Source organism: Cornus florida, unplaced genomic scaffold, assembly GCF_030987335.1.
Source record: "Cornus florida cultivar Cherokee Brave unplaced genomic scaffold, ASM3098733v1 CherokeeBrave_3.0.0_Hap2_Chr02, whole genome shotgun sequence".
NCBI lineage: Eukaryota > Viridiplantae > Streptophyta > Magnoliopsida > Cornales > Cornaceae > Cornus > Cornus florida.
Genome location: NW_026775572.1, coordinates 14,866,112 through 14,887,378, shown reverse-complemented (window position 1 = coordinate 14,887,378; position 21,267 = coordinate 14,866,112). Strand labels below are relative to the sequence as shown.

At 41.7% G+C, this 21,267-nt stretch overlaps 1 protein-coding gene across 2 annotated transcripts; it reads left to right on the top strand.

Moving 5' to 3' along the window:
* Positions 1-2,821: 2,821 nt before the first annotated feature.
* Positions 2,822-20,668, top strand: LOC132293810 (uncharacterized). Of its 2 annotated transcripts, XM_059791438.1 has the most exons (4): positions 2,822-3,497; positions 5,791-5,910; positions 20,138-20,194; positions 20,324-20,668. In XM_059791438.1, exons 1-3 carry the CDS (start codon positions 2,940-2,942, stop codon positions 20,147-20,149), a joined length of 690 nt encoding a protein of 229 aa, XP_059647421.1. In that variant the 5' UTR covers positions 2,822-2,939; the 3' UTR covers positions 20,150-20,194; positions 20,324-20,668. The 2 variants fall into 2 exon arrangements, with proteins under 2 accessions (XP_059647421.1, XP_059647420.1); XM_059791437.1 differs by having other exon boundaries at positions 20,138-20,668.
* The last annotated feature ends 599 nt before the right edge of the window (positions 20,669-21,267 follow it).

The following is a 21,267-nucleotide window of genomic DNA, read 5'->3' as shown; positions in this document are numbered from 1 at the left end:
TGGACATGATTACATATAAATATAAATATTTATTTTTATATATTTATTTAGTAACAGTATTATAAAATTTTAATTTATTTATAATTCTATAATAAGAGTTGTTCTAACTCTGCGGAGTAGCTTAGCTGGTCAAGTTTTGGATTTGCTACCTAATGGTCACTAGTTTGAGTCTTCGCATGGCCATCAGAGGCTTATCCAATCGTTAACTTCAGGGTCTAATGGGATTAGTCGAGGTGCGCGCAAGTTAGCTCGGACACCCACGATTATCAAAAAAATAATAATAAATAAGAATTGTTCTAAAATGAAATTATGTCTTTATTGTAATGATTTTTATGTAATATATGCTACTATTTCACTATTCTGTCACGATAGTATTCATCTTAGTTTCAAAATTAGTAGGTACACTTATGTTCTCGACGAAGTGTTCGGAAAATGTAAGTGTTCGAAAAGTGCCGGCTAAGTGTCCGAAATAATAAAATTAATTTTTTATTTATGAACATGTATATGAAGTATTCGATACATTCATTTTAGTTTCAAAATTAGTAGGTATACTTATGTTATAAGTGACGACCAAGTATTCGGAAAGTGTTAACGAAGTGTCCGAAAAGCGTCGGTTAAGTGTCCGAAATAATAAAATTAATTTTTTATTTATGAACATGTATATGAAGTATTCGACATGTATTTAAGGAGTGTCTGAAAGATGTAGGTGGGAACAAAAATTATTTTATCTCGCATAAGATATAAATGTGAAAGACAAATCGCTATACTTAAATAGGTATGTAATATTATTTAATAATTTATTATTATTATTATTTTATTATTGACAATTATCTAATCAGTTAGTTACATTGATCTAATCAGTTAGTTACATTGATTGATAACATAATCAAACTCAGTTTTTTGATACAAGTCAAGCTTCTACTTAGACGGAATTATCCTAAAATTATTTTGAATATGTTGAGCGGTGCACAACGAAAAGCCTAACACTTTTCTAACTCCTCGCCTAAAGAGGAAGAACTAGAAGATGATCGGAACCCACCTTCACGGAAAAATAACTGATGAAATTCATTGAGATTTACACAAATTAAAAGGTCCTATCACATGAAAAGACTAATTTGTACAAAGCAATAATAAATGTTAAGGTCACATGTGTGCATCTCTAAAGCATGTCACCAAACATTAGAATGCATGCGAAGTTAAACGTATCAGATTTTAAAGTAATCGACTCAGCTAGAAGATTGAATTTTTGCTCCCATAAGTTTGAGGATCTCAAATTCTTATCAGTACAACAATATGTTCTAGTGCAGGATGTTTGAAATTAAACCAAAAGTATATTTTACCTGTTATTGCGTTGCTCGTATGACATAATACAGATCCAATAAAAAAAATTGCCTCTCAAGTCTAAAATAGATTTATGAATTTAATTAATTTGTCTGATTGAATTCATACTGAAATCTAATTTAAATGAAAATTTAAGTAGGTAATAAAGTCATTGCCAAGAGTGGAAAGAAAATTCAAATGTAAATGAAACCAGACTTTTATTTTAATTTATTTTGCCTCACACCCCCTTTGAGTCTGGTTTGAACCCTCCAAATAAGAGAGTTTATTAGAAAAATATATCCACTCAAGTTTATTACTATGGATGGAAATGGACACGTGTTATAGACGATCATATGACTTGGGGGTTCAACAATTTTTATTTTTAAGGTCAATTTTTGTTTCTCAATCCGTTGTTTCAAGGAGATTGACACCACAAATATATGACAATGAAATACTAATATAACAACATTTTTATCTATATAAAAGTTTTGTTCATTTTATCCACATCAGCATTAATGTATTACTAATTTGTAGTATGAGTGTTTTTTTTACTTTATAAAACTTTATACTTCGTATTATCTTTTTGTTTTTGAAGTAGTGTTTGTATGGACACGTGTCTCACACTGAGACCCTCGTACCATTGTGACAACCCCTAATACTATAGTAAAATAAAATACCACGTGTCTCACTTTGAGAACCTCATACAATCCTCGGCTAGGGTTTCACCGGACCGAGCGCTAACAACCGCCATTAACGGCTAATTAGCCGTTCATTGTAGTTATTAGATTGTATCGTTGTTTGGGCCATTCTTTGCTTGGGCCTTGTTTGGGCTTGTCTCCCTTTCCTTGGGCTGTTTTGACCATTGGCCCCCTTGTAATTCTTATTTTTATTAATATTAGTTGCTTTAAATTCCAAAAAAAAAAAAAAAAAAAAAATCTCATACCATTGTAAAGGAATACTGTTGGCCCCTCAATAGTTGGCCAAAGGGCAAAGACAACTAGACAAGGCAATAGGCATGGGGACGGGAGACAGGCCCTGCCTTGGAACTTTTTTGGAAAGAAAGCAATGATAGGACCATGCTTCCTAACTAGAGTCCACACCAACCGAATATATATATTGTATACCTACTAATTTTATTTTAAAAAATTATATATCTATAAAATTTTAAATTTGACCCCACTAAAATTTTTAAAAAACTCCACCACTACATTACTCCCATCATAATTTTTTGTTAAAGGTTGCACCACTCGCATACTTTTCTAAGTCCTCGTTAACAAACATCAAGCAAAACTTGTTCCATAATTGGGTCAGACATGGAGATCAAGCTCATATTTGAAAAATAAATACAGCCCAAAATATAAATTAACACCCCTTTTTTGGGGTCAAAATATAGACTCAGGCCCACTCTGTACCCCTAGAACCCGTTAATAAAAGCCCAACCCAATCTTAATGGTGGTGGACAATTGGTTAACGAATCACATTTCTTTATATGCATACAACCACCCCAATCGAAACATGATCGAATATTCACAAACTCAGGCGAGAAGTGACCTGAGTTATCGCATTCGTTCGTTCGTTCGTTCGAGAGAGTTATCAGGGAAGAGAGAGAAAGCAAAAAGATGCCGAAGAAAATGGGCGTCAACAGCAAAGCCGAGGCTGCTAGGGCTCGGAAAACCGCCACCGAATCCGACAAGAAAGAGCGAGAGGCTCGAGAGAAAGAGGAACAATACTGGCGAGAAGCCGAGGGCTCCAAGTCACGCGCCGCCAAGAAACGCGAGGAGGAGTCCGAGAAGCGAGCGGAGGCCGCCGCCCGCAAAGCCGAGGCTCGCCGTCTCGCCGACCAAGAAGAGAAGGAGCTTGAGAAGGCCGCCAAGAAACCTGACAAGAAGGCCAATCGCGTGTCGATCCCGGTCCCCAAGGTCACCGAGGCGGAACTCCAGCGGCGGCGCGAGGAGGAGCAGGCGCAGATTCTGAAGAAGGCCGAGGAGGCGAAGAAGAAGCAGAGTCGGACCGCCGCCGAGGAGGAGTATGAGAAGATGGTGCTTGTTGCAAATACCAATCGCGACGATTCGATTATTGAGGCGCGGACGGTTGAGGAAGCGATTGCGCAGATGGCTGTTGCGGATAGCTTGCCGGTGGATAAGCATCCGGAGAGGAGGCTAAAGGCTTCATTTAAGGTGAGATTTGATCGAACTTTCTTTGCGATGATGTTTTTGTTGATTGAACATTCTGAATCTATATGTGATTAGGAGAATTAGGACTTTAGGGTTGGGTTTTTGAAGATAGTGTTCAGGGTACAAAACCTAGTTGAAGTATTTATTTATTTTTCTACAGACGCCAATATTTGCAACTTGTTGGGCTAACAGTCTATTAATGATTTACTTGAGATATTCCAAATAATAATAATAAAGAAAAAAAAAAGAGAGGAAGAAAATGAAAAATGATTTTTGTGTTTTTGTTTACTGAAAATGCAAAAAAATACTGGTATACCTTTGTCTGTCCTAGTGGCTTTGGGTCTTATTCCTGAGCCCTAAGTCAAGGTTTCAGACTGCTAGAGAGAAGCAAAGGAAAAGAAAGCAAAAAATTCCTTTGAACTTTCTTGGTTTTGCAAATGACAGCTCCTGAACTATCAATTTGCCAACCAAAAAAAAAATCATATACTTTTGTGTTAACATGTAAATAGCAGACTGTATTTTTTGCTCAAAATTTGATGGAAAAAATTCAGGTGAGCCTAACACCTCGGTACGGGACCTTGCGTTCAAGCTCGGCTCATGACTTAATGAACGAATAAGCACCGAGCTTTTAATGAGCTCTGCTAATCTCCAAGCTTCCATCTGACGAATACAAAAACACCACATTACTATCTTGTTTGGATTAAGTTACATATAAAACCTTAACATGGTGGATGGTTAGAGAAATGACGACTTGACACATTTTTTTATCGTCGGATGAAGTCTTGGAGATGCTCAAAGAGAAAAATTATTGGAGAGAATCAAAATCCCTTGGGAAAATATAGGAGGGACTCGAAGAGGGGGAAATGGGTAAAGAATATTTCCAACACCACATCCTAAGGTTTTAAGTCTTTTTTTTTTTTTTTTTTCGAACTCAATTTATTTTCTTTCATTTAATGTAAGGGCAATTATGTAATTTTATTACCAAGTTAATAGCTAAATGATGGAAAGGGAGTTATTTGCATATCTTTTATAATCAGGGTTCTTTTAGCAAATACGGGAAAATTCAAGTGTTGTTGTTGTCATTTTATTCTATATATATACATATATATTTTGTTGTTGGTGTTGCATTTTACCCTTTTGCAAATCTTTTATAGTCTGGGTATTTTAGCAAATAAACAATAATCCTGATAGATCATAATAGCTGATGGTCTGCTCCAACATAAATTTGGTGCTCTTGCTTGCACATTTCAACAAAGGGGCAATAAACACGGTATCATTTGGAGGTATGCTACATGGACTCTTTAAAAGTAGTTGAAGTACCTGTGCTGGGGGCACAATACTCGGACACAGGTGTGGGAGATGTGTCTAACCCTTTTGGTTGGAAATACACCTAAAAAGCATATGTAATGATTTAATTTTATTATATTATTACTTCAAAACTAGTGAATAAAATATTAAAAACTATATAATAAAATGAAATTATTTTACTTTATAAAATAAAATATAAATATTCAATGATATAAACATTTAGCAGTGTCTCAGTGTCTTTATGTTTGAGAATTTGATAATTCTGATGCTTGAATACATACTCCGAACACCATAATCTAGAGGGCATTAAATGATGTGAAAATGTCTTGATTTAATGTCATTTAGGGATCTGTGAATCGAACTGTTGCTTCTGTCGCTGCTGCAACCAGTGCCTTTTTATTGTTATTGTTACGATTAACATAGTCTAGAGGTCAATAAACTAGCATGGAAAGCAGTAATTAGAAATGACTTCAAATAACAGAACAGAATGTAAAAGATAATTAATGTGGCTGACACCATTCATGTGGGAAAAAAGGCAAGGATGATGATGATGATAATCCGCACTCCTTTGATTTTAGTTGTCCTCATTAATTTTCATTATTTTTCCATGTGTGTGTGTGCGTGTGTGTTTTTTTTTTTTTTTTTTTTTTTTTTTCTGATAATCCGCACTCCTTTGATTTTAGTTGTCTTCATTAATTTTCATTATTTTTCCGTGTGTGTGTGTGTGTGTGTGTGTGTGTGTGTTTTTTTTTTTTTTTTTCTCTTTTCAATGAGTATCTTTATCTTAGCTGTCAGATTTGTCTAAAGTGTTCAATTAGGAGTTCTTTTCTTCATTTCTGTTTCTGACAAGTTGGTTGATAAACTTCTTGACGTTTCATTTGTGTGTGTCTACCCAGTTCCCACTGATGTATTATGCCTTTCTAAAATGATATGTATTGTAATATTTCTTCTCGTGTTAGTTATTTATTTGATTCATATGGCTGTTTAGGCTTTTGAAGAAGCTGAGCTTCCCAGGTTGAAGGAAGAGAAACCAGGTCTCACTCATACTCAATACAAGGACATGATATGGAAGCTATGGAAGAAATCACCAGACAATCCTCTGAACCAGGTAAATTTTTCTTCCCAACAATTGCCTCTGATATGATATTGATGATCATTTTTCTAATCTTAGGTTCTATTCTTTATTTTATTTTATTTTTATTTTGTTTGCACCTTTTGATCTGTTGATGCATCTGAAAATTTTATTCTCTCTATCCTTTTTGCGTTTTCTTTCCTACCATAACTCTGTTGAGTTAAATGTTTGAGCTACTCTTGGTTTACTGAATTGTAGTTGGTTTCTTATGTTGAAGTGTTAGGTTCGGCTTTGCTTAATAGAATCAGTAATGTCAGCTGAAATGTTCTTGTCTTTTCCTAGAGTGCTCTGGAAATTTGTTATGAAAGCTATACATTGAAACGCAAAAATCTGGCAAATTAGTAAATGTGAAAAGTTTCTTTGATAAGCTTACTTGAATTAAAACATCTTGCTTATGCTGACATTATTCCCTGGTATCATATGATTGCAGCAAAATAAAATTACCTCATTAAGATTAGTAATGATGATTATGTCTTCTTACTTAAGTGGCAACGAGTTGCTAATTAAATAATCAATTACCTACCCAAAATTCTGAAGAGTGTGTTGAGGGGGAAAAAATGTGTGTGTGGTATCCGTATGCGTTGTATTAAGGGGGCTGATTTCTTGGGACAAGATCAACATGAAAACTACTCAAGTGCGTCTTTTTCAAGCCAAAGCTCCAGAAAAATCCCCTCCTGTAATTTATTTTTAAAGGTGCGTGTGATTGGGCCACGGTACTACTTTTAAGTATAAGATAAGATTTGTACATAAAGCTGTAAACTTCTAATTACATCCTCTAATTGTGCTTTGCTAAAGGTTTAAAGTAGAGTCCACTGTAATATTTACCCAACATTGGGGCTTCTATAACCCCCTTTCCAGAGCTCTAAGCTGAACTTGGTACGTATCCTACTACCTAAAACTTCTTGCACATCATGCTGAATGGGTCAAAGAGAGAATGGTTGGTAGAGAATGCACCACTACTAGAAAAAGAAACCGGAACGGAAGCAGTGGGGACTGCTGATTCTATCTTTTGAGCTTAACACATAGGCGTCACTACTACTAGCACTCTCAGAATCTTTATTGGTGACGAACCATTCCATTTTTTTGTTTGCAAATCTCACTCGTCCATCTTGCAGAGAGGATTTCTTGGGAGGGATGACATAGCTGCAAGTTTTTAGTCTGCCAATTTTAGTAAGATGAATAGAAAGAGAGTAAATAAATGTACACATCATCATCGTCATCATCCTTACCTTCATCCCATATGGAAGTGGGCCACATGAATTCTCTTTTTCCATTCTTTCCTATTATATACCATGTCTTCTCTTAGATTTAATTTTTCCATACACGTGCACATATACAGTTAAAGTTATAAAAGAATTGCACATATCTTTGTGTATGTATATGTATCTGAAGATGCAAGAAATTCCTCCTTTCTTTCTCTCTCTAGAATTCTTACATTTCAACCAAAAAAATATCTCCCCTGCTCTATCCATTACTTCTCCTATTTATAGATACTTACAAATATTGATGGACTGTTGGATCTAGGCCCGTTCCTCTATGAGTTTTGGTCATCTCTGATGGACTATTCGCGTTCGGCCCATATGACAGTGCCTTTCTATGGGCCTGACCCATCTGTATGGACCGGATGTCGCGTTTGTAGGTCATATCCGGCCCATGTCACTTCGGGCCTCCTCAACTGCCCCCATAATTACCCCCTTAATAAGGGGGTAATTATTGAAGGCGTCTCATCATGACGTTGACGGCTCGAGAAACCCATATGGGGGAACGGACGGTCAGATCTGGAATCAATGTTCCGGGGCTCGATGAATTTCTCGCCTTCCTGACGCTTCGGCCCTCGGGTCCCCCTCGCCTTTATAAGGCTCTAGAATATCACTTCATGCCTTTTTACCGTCTCCATCATCAGTCAAATCTCTCGTTCATCTTTTTAGAACAGTGCTAAATTTCTTCCGGTGAAATCCTTCAAGAGTCATTCTTCCAGCGATCTTGCAGTGCTCTTTGTTGCTTTCTACCTCAGAGGTTAGTTTTGTTCCTTTTTACTTTCGGCAGGCTTCTTTTTACCCTTTTAGATCCTTCAATCGCTTCCACCATGGTTGTAGATCTAGATGTTCTTCGTATGAGACTTAGACTTCCTGACAACATCTAAGTTAGGGTTTGCCCTAAGGATGTTAATATTATGACTGGTGCCGGCCTTCTTCCCGGCGAAGTTTTATTTTTAAATCTTCAACTGAATGTCGTTAGGTTCCCTCTGCACCCCTTCTTTAATTATGTCTTCAATAGACTGGGGATATCCCCCCTGCAGATAAACCCCAATTTCTTTAGAATCATATCCGTTATGCTACTGTTGATTCGTGACAGAAGTCTGGACCTTGACCTCATAGATCTTCTTCTGTGTTATAAGGTCAGTAAGATCCGAACTAACGAGCCATTCTACCACCTCTACCCGATCGACAAGATGTCTATATGTACGGATACAATCAAATCTGAAAAGGGTTGGAGGGATAACATTGTGGGCATTAGTGGGGCCTGGTCTTCGCCGGCTGCAGAGGATTACCCAATCCCGAGCGCCTTTGGCGTCTGTTCTGTTTCCTCATATAAGAAATTCAAATCTCATAAAAACGATTGTCCCTGCGAAACATGTGTTCCTCGCTTTTGTACTTTCTTATGTCGCTCCTTAGGCATACCTTGTGATGACTTGAGCTACAGTGTTTACAGGGATAGGAGTAATTACTTGAAGAAATACGTTCTGAACGATATTCCTTCTTGCTCAGACCTCCTCACTTCAGACAACCTTCTAGCGCTCTCATCCCTCGGCTATACCATGAGCAGGCTTCAGATTCCATCCTTTGGTAGGAGGAAAAATACTCCCCCAGCCACTTCTGCTGCTGGAGCAACCTCCTCTCCTGCATCAGCCTCTTCCTCAGCCACCATCTCTGACACCATCCCGAGTACGGTGGCTATTGATCCTGTTGTCAGCACCCCTGCTACCAACCCGAGCGCGTCTTCACAAATCACTACTACCCCTGCTGCCGCTGGGGGCGCTCGGGACAAAGAATGAGGCAAAAGGCCTCATCCTGACGGTGGAGTCAACCTTGAGGAGGAACCTCTTATCAGAAGGACCCGAGTCTCTGGGCCGAGTGCTCTCTTGCATCGCCCAGTCAGAGCTCCTGCCCCCTCCGGGCCTGTTACAGCTGGTGCCTTTGCTTCTGCTTCAGCTTCTCCTTCTCTTCCCGTCTTACCACCATGGGCTCCTCGGTACACCCGAACGGATGGGACGTTCGTGAAGCCGAACGAGACCATGTTAAAGGATGGCCAGACCGCCATGGCGTATTATAGGAGCATGTGGACTCCGAAAGATCTTGAGGCGGCGAAAGGTCTATCCCAAAAGGATGTGTTCAGCCGCTTTCCCCAATCTGCCATGGAGGTGACTTTTATTTTCTAACTCATGAATCCTCTCATACTATTTGGTCTTGCCTTCGTCCGACCAGGCTATCGGTTTAACCATTATTCATGTATATCTATGCAGACTTTGTTCGGTATGATGGCTATGCAGAAGCAGGTGGAGATAGGGAACGCCAGGGCCCGTAAGTTCTCTGATAGCCTGGAGGTGGCCAATAAGGAAAACGACCTTCTCGCCAGCAAGAATACCGAGGTATTGGCTCGGCTTGAAGAAACCGAAAAAGAAAGAGATGTCCTGAAGAAGGAAAACGACTCTCTTCAGGATGAGAAGGATGCCCTCCAGCTTGAGAAGAGTGTCTGGCAGACTGAACGTGATTCAATCAGAGACGAAAAGGCAGAGCTCCAGCGCCTTCTGGCTGATGAACAGTCTGCTCGGATGGCTTTTGAGAAAAGAGCTCTGGACGAGCGCAATGCTCTGATTGATACCATCAGCAGAGTGAACGGTGGAATGCTGGCTCTTCATGCTCGGTTCTCAAGAGTCGGAGCTCTTAGATATGCTCAGGGATTCCGAGATGGTTTCTCTGACCGAGTTCCGGCTGAGGGACAGACCAGCTCAACTCCAGATGAGATTGATAAGGATTTAGGGATTGATCCTCTGGGGGTCTTTGTTGACCCAGAACCCACCGAAGCCGAGCACATATTTGATGAATGTCAGGAGATTGTTTCCTCTAGGATCACTACAGCTCCTCCTACCGTTCAGCCTCTAACCGCTCCTCATTCGTCAACTGTGGTATCTCCCATAGTCACTGCTGACGTTGGCTCCCAGCAAAATGACTCTGTTATTCATCTTGATTCCCCACCTCGTGAGGGTGAGATGGCTGACGGGACCGAGGAGGCGGATCGGCACAACCAGGAGGCTGTCGGTACTGAGGCAGCTAGCTAGGACTCCTCCAGACTCTTCGATTCCATACTTTTTTGTAACAATGTGACTTGAATACTTCATTTTTTGTAACTCCAATGCTTATTATGAATGAGATGACAGAACTCTTTTTTCTCTTTTTTCTTTGTGTTACGCTCTGTTCAAACCCATTTTCAATATATATATATACTTTTTTTTTTTTATATTAACTTTGTCGTGTGCGTGTTTTTGGCAAGTGCCTGGCGTTCGGCTTATGGTGCCAGCTGCCACTTATCTTGCTTAAGTGCCTGGCGCTCGGCTAAAATGCCACTTGCCACTTGGCCTTTCATTTTTTATCAAGTGCCTGGCGTTCGGCTTATGGTGCCAGCTGCCACTTATCTTGCTTAAGTGCCTGGCGCTCGACTAAAATTCCACTTGCCACTTGGCTTTTCATTTTTTAGCAAGTGCCTGGCGTTCGGCTTATGGTGCCAGCTGCCATTTATCTTGCTTAAGTGCCTGGCGCTCGGCTAGAATGCCACTTGCCACTTGGCCTTTCATTTTTTAGCAAGTGCCTGGCGTTCGGCTTATGGTGCCAGCTGCCACTTATCTTGCTTAAGTGCCTGGCGCTCGGCTAGAATGCCACTTGCCACTTGGCTTTTATTTTTTAGCAAGTGCCTGGCGTTCGGCTTATGGTGCCAGCTGCCACTTATCTTGCTAAAGTGCCTGGCGCTCGGCTAGAATGCCACTTGCCACTTGGCTTTTCATTTTTTAGCAAGTGCCTGGCGTTCGGCTTATGGTGCCAGCTGCCACTTATCTTGCGTAAGTGCCTGGCGTTCAGCTTATGGTGCCAGCTGCCACTTATCTTGCTTAAGTGCCTGACGCTCGGCTAGAATGCCACTTGCCACTTGGCTTTTCATTTTTTTTTTTTAAACCCATTGAAAAGGAAAGTTATTTTTATAAATTTCAGGAATTTGCACATTCATATGTACTTGATTGACAACAAACAACACCCAATAAAGCCGAAACTTAGCTTTTATTGGTAGTACCTCTTCAGAGACGTGGCATTCCAGGGCTTGCTGACCAACCTTCCCGCCATGGTCTCTAACGTATATGCTCCCTTCCCTATGACTTCTGCAATTCTGTATGAGCCTTCCCATGGTGGCATCATTTTTTTGACTATCCCCACCTTTCTTTTCAGAACCAGATCGCCAGGGGCAAAATCTCTGTGTTTCACTCTTTTGTTGTGACTATTCGCCAATACTTGCTGGTATGATGCTAACCTTATTGCTGCAGCGTCCCTCTTTTCGTCTATCATATCGAGGTTCAATCTTAACATTCTGTCGTTCTGATCTCGACTCCATGCTAAGCTTCTAATAGTTGGGACCAAGTGCTCAACCGGTATAACCGCCTCGGTACCATATGCCATTGCAAACGGGCTCTCCCCAGTCGGCCGCCTTGGGGTGGTTCTGTAAGCCCATAGGACGTTCGGGAGCTCATCCAACCACTTCCCTTTATGGTCCTCCAGCTTCTTCTTAATGCAGGCGAAAATTGTTCTGTTTGTAATTTCTGCTTGTCCATTGGCCTGAGGATGACTTACTACAGCCAACTTCTGATTAATTCCATACTCCTCCAGCAGCTCTCTTACTTGCTTGCTGTCGAGGTTCGTGCCATTATCCATGACTATTGACCTTGGAACGCCGAAACGGCAGATAATATTACTCCAAATAAATCGTCTCACATGAGTCTGAGTCACGCTTGGATATGGTTCTGCTTCCACCCACTTAGTGAAGTAATCCGTGGCCAGTAGCACATACTTGTTCTGAGCTCTTGCCGTTGGCGGAGGACCGATCACATCCATCCCCCATTGCGCGAAAGGCCATGGCGAGGCCATTACGTGCAATTCCTCAGGTGGTTGGTGGATCAATGGTCTATATCGTTGGCATTTATCGCACCTTCGAGAGAACTCCTCCGCATCTCTTAACATGTTCGGCCAGAAATACCCTTGTGTCATTGCTTTATGCGCTAACGATCTTCCCCCAGAATGATTGCCACATACGCCTTCATGAATAGCTCGCAACACCTGCTGCGACTCTGCGGGGGTGACACACTTCAAGTATGGGCCAGAGTAGGACCTTTTGTACAGCTGGTTATGCACGATGGCGTATTTTGCAGCATTCTTTTTGATTTTCCTAGCTTCATCCCTTTGCATAGGCAAAACGCCATCTCGAATGTAAGTGATGATGGGGTCAATCCAACTCGGTTCATACGGTATGACATTGACTTGCCAAGGGTCAGAGTCCAAAGGTTCTTCGAAAATAGATGGCTGGGTCAATATTCCTATTGGAATCACCCTCGCCAATGTTTCACCAGAACTCGAAGCACTACATGCTAATCGGTCCGCATCTGCGTTCTGTTCCCTCAGTAACTGTATGAATTCAATCTTTGCAAAGTCCTTGGCTTTATGCAAAACGGCAGAACGATATGCCTCCATCGTGTCATCCTTGGTCGCGTACTCACCATTTACCTGCCGAACAATTAACTGTGAGTCACTATAAACAGTCAAACTTCTGACCTGTAGCTCTCTGGCCAACTTTAACCCATTCAGCAACGCCTCGTATTCCGCTTCATTATTTGCACCCCTTCCTTGCAACGAATCAGAACGGCACTTGTCGCAACACTAGATACTCCAAGATATAGAAATAACTTTTCTTCTGGATCCGGGGCTGACAGGACTGGTGGATTCTGCATATATTCCTTCAAATGGGTCAATGCTTGTCGTTGCTCATCTCCCCAGACCTGTCTTCCATGACTCCGAATCGTGTCAAAGAACGGCTTGCAGCGATCTGACAACTTAGAAATGAATTGACTTAATGCAGCTATTCGTCCTGTGAGGGCTTGCACCTCTCTGATCGTCTTTGGCTCGGCATTCTTAATCAAAGCCTCTGCTTGAGCGGGGCTAACTTCGATGCCTCTGCGGTTGACCACTTGTCCCAAAAACTGACCGGAACTCACACCGAACGAGCACTTGGTTGGATTGAGCCTCATCCCATATCGCCTCAGCATATCAAATACATCTTGCAGATGTTTCAGATGATCATCATTCTTCCTACTCTTTACCACTATATCATCAATATAGGCTTCCACAATCTTTCCTATTTGATCATTGAAAATTTTGCTAACAAGTCTTTGATAAGTTGCTCCCGCGTTCTTTAGTCCGAAAGGCATAACTTTGTAGCAGTATGTCCCTCGCTCGGTTACAAAAGAAGTTTTTTCTTCATCTGCCGGGTCCATAGGGATCTGATTATAACCTGAATAAGCGTCCAGAAAGGTTAAACGCTCATACCCGGTGGTGGCATCCACCATTTGATCAATCTTTGGCAGCGGGAAGCTATTCTTCGGACAGGCTTTGTTCAAATTGGTGAAATCAATGCATACTCGCCATTTCCCATTCTTCTTCTGCACGACAACGACGTTGGACAACCAATCAAGGTTAGTGTACTTCTCTGATGAATCCCGCATCAAGCAGCCTATCAACTTCCTCGGCTATGATTTGGTTGCGTTCTGGAGCAAATCTTCATTGCTTCTGTTTTACTGGTTTGAAATTGGGATTGACATTCAAGGAATGACAGGATACGGAGGGATTAATTCCAGGCATGTCTAGGTGACTCCATGCAAATACATCGGCATTGTGAGACAAGAAGTCAACTAGCTCTTGCTGCTCTTCCTTGTTCAGTCTTACTCCTACTCTGGTAGTTCGCTCTGGCCTGGACTGATCGATCTGCACATCTAGAAGGGGCTCTTCGGTCAAGTCAACTGACTCTTCCACCCTGTTCTGCTTGGGCGGAGGTTCCTGTAATTGCTATCTGGGGCTCGCCGATCGGACGGGCGCCTTCCCTTTCCCAGCATACTTTAGTGTGACGGAATAACACTATTTGGCTGCAACCTGATCCCCACAAATGTCTATCACCTTATTTCCATCGGGTCCGAGGCACCTCATGACCTGATGCAGAGTTGAGGGTACACCTTGGACTCTATGAATCCATCCTCTTCCCATCAAGAGATTGTACGAGGGGTGAATCTCCACAACCACAAAAGTTTCCATAAGAACTCGTTCTGCAGCTTGAACTTCTACTTCCACCATTCCGACGGGCTCCACCCTCTTGCCATCGAATCCTAACAGGGGATTTCCAGTGGGCTTGAGCCTCTCTGGTTTAATCTCGAGCCGATCAAATGTGTCCCTCGGCATGACATTCGCACTGCTCCCGGGATCGATCAGAACTCTGCGCACCAGGCAGTCCGCCACTGTCAAACTGACTACCAACGGGTCTTCATGGGGGACTTGAACACGCTGCAGGTCTGTCCTGTCGAACTTTATCTGTATCGATGTGATCTGCTGGTGTAGAGTATTCACACTGCTGACCCTTTTCTTCATCTGCGCCTGCCGTAGGTGCGCTCGGAGTAGCTCATCTGAATCTTCGCTAGGCTCGGGTCGACCGTGGATAGCATTGATTATACGAACTGGTTGTGAATTGTGGGAGCTTTGTTTATGACTCCTTTTTATTTGTTCCATCGGTCGATTCTGCTCTGTCGCCGAGCCTTGAACATAACTCGTGAACTCCCCTCTAGCTATCAACATCTCCACTTGCCTTCTCAAATTCCTGCATTCGTTAGTCTGATGACCGAAATCGGAATGGAAAACACAATGTTTAGTCTGATCCCTCTGTTCGAGGGGTTGCCTAATTGGCAGTGGTGGATGAAACTTATCTTTGTTCTCCTGATATAGCCTCGCCAGAGTGACCTTCAGCGGAGTGATCAGCTCTTCCTCCCTAGACCTCTTTTCTGCCTTCCAGGAGGTCTGACGCTGCGGCTGAGCTTGCTTCTGCCTGATCTTTGCCTTGTACTTTTCCTTGGTCGACACGAGCGACGCTGTCCGAGCATTGGCTGCCTCCTCTTCTTCTAGGCGCACAAAGCCATCGGCTCTTTCATTGAGTTCATCCATAGTCGTCGGCGTGTTCACTACCAGACTGGTATGGAACGGAGTGCCACGTGTCATGGCTAACTTGAAGGCTTGAACCGCTGTAGAAGGGTGGCATTCGATCACCATACTCTTAGTGAGATTAAACCTGGTGAGAAAAGCCTGGAGACGTTCATCTTTGTGCTGTCTCATTGTGAACAGGCTTGAGATGTCCTTCGGCGGACGCTTGTTCCCATAGTACTGGCTTATGAACCGATCGCACAGGTTTCGGAAGCTACCAATGGAGCTCCTAGGCAAGTTCTTGAACCAGCTGAGCGCCGGTCCAGCTAGGCTTGTAGGGAAACATTTGCACATTAAAGCGTCGTTTTCCGTATTCAGGGCCATCTTCAACTGGATATGGTATACATGATCGATCGGATCGGTTGTTCCGTCAAACAGAATAAAGACTGGCATAGCAAACTTCCTTGGATGCGGGGCATTCAGGATCTCGTCAGTGAATGGTGAATCAACCGTCCGAGCCGCGGATCGGAGTGCTTCATTCTCTCTTTGGCGCCCAGTGGTAGCTCTGTGAGCTACGGTTCTGCTCTCCGAACCGCGATGAGTGATTGTAGCCATGGAGGGCCGGTAAGACGGATCGAACGACCGTTCCTCTATGAGCTCTCTTTGCCAAGGCGACACAACTTGGCGGCGATCAACCTCTATCACTTCCTCTCGGTTGAACCTTTCCCGATGCGGATCGAAGGTCATGGCTTCGTTCTGTCTGATCTGCTCATGTCGCGGATCAACGTGAGTCGATCCTTCGTGATCCTCAACTCGACGAGCATTTGGCGGCAAATCATCCATCCTCCTTTCATCACGGTGGAGAGCTGACTGATTGTTCTCGTCCTGCTCGCCTTGATGCGTGATATTAGATTGAACACCTCCTTCACCGGCCGGAAGTGGACGCGAAACCGCGGGTATTTGCTGATGTTGCATTCCAGCTTTCAAATCTGCATTCTCTTTTTTGAGAGCCTCGATCAAGTTCATCAACTCCTCAAGCTTCGTTTGTTGGACAGCCTCCATCGGATTGGAGCTTTCACCTATCATTATTCCTGAACGGAGTAAAGGCATTAATCTCAAGTTCGTGAGTAGATCCGAGCTTCGTGAGTGGGAATTTTTCAGATCTGGTTTCGAATTCTCCGAATTATGCTCACGGTTGACGAGATCTGAATTGTCCGAATTCTAAATCCGTCAGATCCTGCCACAATCGAACAACTCGTTGTTGCGTAGATCTGAAGCCACTTCTGCCAAAGCAACAGGAACTAAAATTCCTCCAGAGTAGGTCACAATCGCTCAGATTTGGATCCAACTCCCAAAGATCGAGTTTCGTTCCCACGGATTGGTCTGAATTCACGCGATATTGATCAATGATCAATCAATCTTCTACGATTCCCACAGACGGCGCCAATTGAAGATGCAAGAAATTCCTCCTTTCTTTCTCTCTCTAGAATTCTTACATTTCAACTAAAAAAATATCTCCCCTGCTCTATCAATTACTTCTCCTATTTATAGATACTTACAAATATTGATGGACTGCAGGATCTAGGCCCGTTCCTCTATGAGTTTTGGAACGCCAGGGCCCGTAAGTTCTCTGATAGCCTGGAGGTGGCCAATAAGGAAAACGACCTTCTCGCCAGCAAGAATACCGAGGTATTGGCTCGGCTTGAAGAAACCGAAAAAGAAAGAGATGTCCTGAAGAAGGAAAACGACTCTCTTCAGGATGAGAAGGATGCCCTCCAGCTTGAGAAGAGTGTCTGGCAGACTGAACGTGATTCAATCAGAGACGAAAAGGCAGAGCTCTAGCGCCTTCTGGCTGATGAACAGTCTGCTCGGATGGCTTTTGAGAAAAGAGCTCTGGACGAGCGCAATGCTCTGATTGATACCATCAGCAGAGTGAACGGTGGAATGCTGGCTCTTCATGCTCGGTTCTCAGGAGTCGGAGCTCTTAGATATGCTCAGGGATTCCGAGATGGTTTCTCCGACCGAGTTCCGGCTGAGGGACAGACCAGCTCAACTCCAGATGAGATTGGTAAGGATTTAGGGATTGATCCTCTGGGGGTCTATGTTGACCCAGAACCCACCGAAGCCGAGCACATATTTGATGAATGTCAGGAGATTGTTTCCTCTAGGATCACTACAGCTCCTCCTACCGTTCAGCCTCTAACCGCTCCTCATTCGTCAACTGTGGTATCTCCCATAGTCACTGCTGACGTTGGCCCCCAGCAGAATGACTCTGTTATTCATCTTGATTCCCCACCTCGTGAGGGTGAGATGGCTGACGGGACCGAGGAGGCGGATCGGCACAACCAGGAGGCTGTCGGTACTGAGGCAGCTAGCTAGGACTCCTCCAGACTCTTCGATTCCATACTTTTTTGTAACAATGTGACTTGAATACTTCATTTTTTGTAACTCCAATGCTTATCATGAATGAGATGACAGAACTCTTTTTTCTCTTTTTTCTTTGTGTTACGCTCTGTTCAAACCCATTTTCAATATATATATATACTTTTTTTTTTATATTAACTTTGTCGTGTGCGTGTTTTTGGCAAGTGCCTGGCGTTCGGCTTATGGTGCCAGCTGCCACTTATCTTGCTTAAGTGCCTAGCGCTCGGCTAGAATGTCACTTGCTACTTGGCTTTTCATTTTTTAGCAAGTGCCTGGCGTTCGGCTTATGGTGTCAGCTGCCACTTATCTTGCTTAAGTGCCTGGCGCTCGGCTAGAATGCCACTTGCCACTTAGCCTTTCATTTTTTAGCAAGTGCCTGGCGTTCGGCTTATGGTGCCAGCTGCCACTTATCTTGCTTAAGTGCCTGGCGCTCGGCTAAAATGCCACTTGCCACTTGGCTTTTTATTTTTTAGCAAGTGCCTGGCGTTCGGCTTATGGTGTCAACTGCCACTTATCTTGCTTAAGTGCCTGGCGCTCGGCTAGAATGCCACTTGCCACTTGGCCTTTCATTTTTTAGCAAGTATCTGGCGTTCGGCTTATGGTGCCACTTATTAAACAGGGGGTAATTATGGGGGCAGTTGAGGAAGCCCGAAGTGACATGGGCCGGATATGACCTGCAAACGCGACATCCGGTCCGTACAGATGGGTCAGGCCCATAGAAAGACACTGCCATATGGGCCGAACGCGAATAGCCCATCAGAGATGACCAAAACTCATAGAGGAACGGGTCTAGATCCAGCAGTCCATCAATATTTGTAAGTATCTATAAATAGGAGAAGTAATGGATAGAGCAGGGGAGATATTTTTTTGGTTGAAATGTAAGAATTCTAGAGAGAGAAAGAAAGGAGGAATTTCTTGCATCTTCAGTATCTTTCTTAGTTATGAATTGGAAGGTTTCCTTGAGGGTTGAAAGGAAGTTTTTGGATTTGTTCATGGTTTATGATTACCCCAAAGAGAATTAAAGGGCTGGCGTGACGGTACTTTTGAATGTGATGGTTTTGAGTTTTATTTGCTAGTTCAAAGAAGGATTGTAGTGACTCGGGAGTTGTTTCCATGCGTTGAGCTTAGGTGGGTTGATGAGAATGGTGAAGATGTTGGTGTGGCATCACAAAATTAGCGTTTGAGATGGTTCGGTAATAATGGGTGGGTTTGCAGAGGGTGAAGATGATGGTTGGGAAGTTCATTAATCATGGTGAAATAGGAAGAAGAAAAACTAAGTACACATTTCACAATGTTAAATCATTAATACTAGAAACACTTGTAGATAAAGAGAGTGAAGGGTGTGTAAACTGAGATATTACTTGAGTCACTTGACGATTTTGAGGTTTTTTCCTGTCAAAATTGAGATATGGTTAAGGAAGGGAGTTCAATGACTCTTGTTGGGAGCTGGCTGCTGGCCATTTCCACATTATTGACCCCAGGAGGGTTTATGTTTTATTTTTATCGATTCATCTATTATGTGATGATGTCGGGGTTTATTTCTTAGTCAAAACTGAGGTATGTTCAAGGAAGGGAGTGTAATGACTCTTGATGGGAGTTGTCTGTTTCCATGTATTGTCTTCATTAGGAATTACTGAGAATGGATCTTACTGAATTCCAATTGTAAAGATAATTGTTGTGGAGTCACAAATTGGGCATTTGAGATGTAATGCAAAGTCTACTTATTGCCAATCTCTCTCTCTCTCTCTCTCTCTCTCTCTCTCTCTCTCTCCTATATGGTGTTATTGAGTAGTTGATTTTGAACTGAAAAATTACTTTGCAGGTAAAATGTAGATTATTGTACCTGTTTGGTTATATGTAACTTTTGTATCTCTGGGTGCCTGGATCTAATAGTATGGACAGTTCTCTTAATGTAGCAAGCACTTTTTTAAAAAGGAGCTGTATCACACTTGCATATGTCTAACATGGAAATGAGATTGAACACACTCCAAATTCAGATTTTCTTTTGTAATGAAATATCTAAATTATACACATGCATCACGCATGGAACAGATACCTTCTGATATAGGATACGACTAATTCTGCTGACAAAAATATAATTGGGGATTAGTAGCATCTATTTAATTTTTTTATTTATTTATTTTTTATTTTTTATTTTTTTATGGTATTTGTATAGCTTTATTTTCAAATTATTTAATTTTTAGTACAGAAATTAGAAAATTAAAAAAAAAAAATTCTGCAATTGTCGTGTAAATAAATACACACACACACACACACACACATATATATTGTTGTGTTCAGCAAGGATCAATACTAGATCAAAATCGCACTAAGGTATCGGATTTTGTCATTGTTTATGAAAAATAAAAGAGGATATTCGATGGTAAAGAAACTGAGTTGACAAGGATGGAAACTAACCTTAGGAGATCTTGGCTTCCTTCTGCCATCTTTGGTATTGATGAATGTTTGTAGTTTTTGTTTCTAACTTTCGACCATTTTTGTTTGTGCAGAATGCGGAGTGAATATATCTGAAAAGGCAGGCAAATTTCCCGGAGGGGTTCAAAAAGGTTACTGTTTCATGTGTATTCAAGTATATATAATTAATGACCTGTTTGTTCATCAGCGTCCATACAAGTTGTTACAACTTGAATGAAGTAATAACTCATTATTTTTCTGTGTCTTCTTATTGTTAATAGCTTCAGAGTCTACAGGCGTGTTTCTTTCTTCTCTGTCATCGTATATGTATATATGGTGAGTCAATAAGCAACTGGGATGATGTATAAGCATGGAGAGTAGCCGTTCTATTGTTTACTTTTGTTTCAGAACATGGAGAGGTGATTATTTCAGAATGTGCTACAAATTATTTCTGCTATAGCCTATTCTGGATGTAGTCGGATGGTTTTTGCAATCAGAGAAGGGGAAACAGAACTTGATGAAATGTAAATGACTTGTTTGGTTACTATGAAAAACATAGAGCAAGAGAAAATATGGGCAAGAAGATGGAGAATTTTTAATTTTTCATTATCTATGATTTTATTAAATTCTCTCACTCTCTCTTATATTTCCATCAATTGAACTCTATCTCGCTCTCTTAGATTAGTCTAAACCTCGATGTGAGATAGGGACTAGGGATGGCAATGGGGCGGGTTTGGAGCGGGTTTCCCTAAATCCCGCCCCGCCCCTTTTAATTTTTGTCAAGTCCATGCCCGCCCCGAGACTCGCGACGGGTTGAATTTTCATATCCAACCCTGCCCCGTTAGGAAATACTGTGCCCCCGTGCCCGCCCCACTAACAAATTTTTTTCTCCCACTTTTTGGAACTTAAACTCCTGCTATTTAAATGTGCAAAGCCTAGGAATGACACAACATAAATAAAATTATGTATTCTAACAAAAATAAAAAAAAATAACATGCACATAACATAATTCAAAGAACATAATAAACAAAAATAAAAATTTAATACAACCAAATCACAAGAAGTTCTAAGCTCCAACTTCCACCATAATTAAAACAAAAGCAAATTTAATACCAAGTTTACATCCCAAATCAGGATTGTAAGAGATGGGTTGGGTAAGCCGCTAAAATAACTTATATATATATATATATATATATATATATATATATATATATATTAAATATAG

Coding starts and splice junctions, on each gene's coding strand:
- LOC132293810 (XM_059791438.1), top strand. CDS start 2,940: ATGCCGAAGAAAATGGGCGTCAACAGCAAAGCCGAGGCTGCTAGGGCT. Junction 3,498..5,790: donor GGCTAAAGGCTTCATTTAAG/GTGAGATTTGAT, acceptor ATGGCTGTTTAG/GCTTTTGAAGAAGCTGAGCT.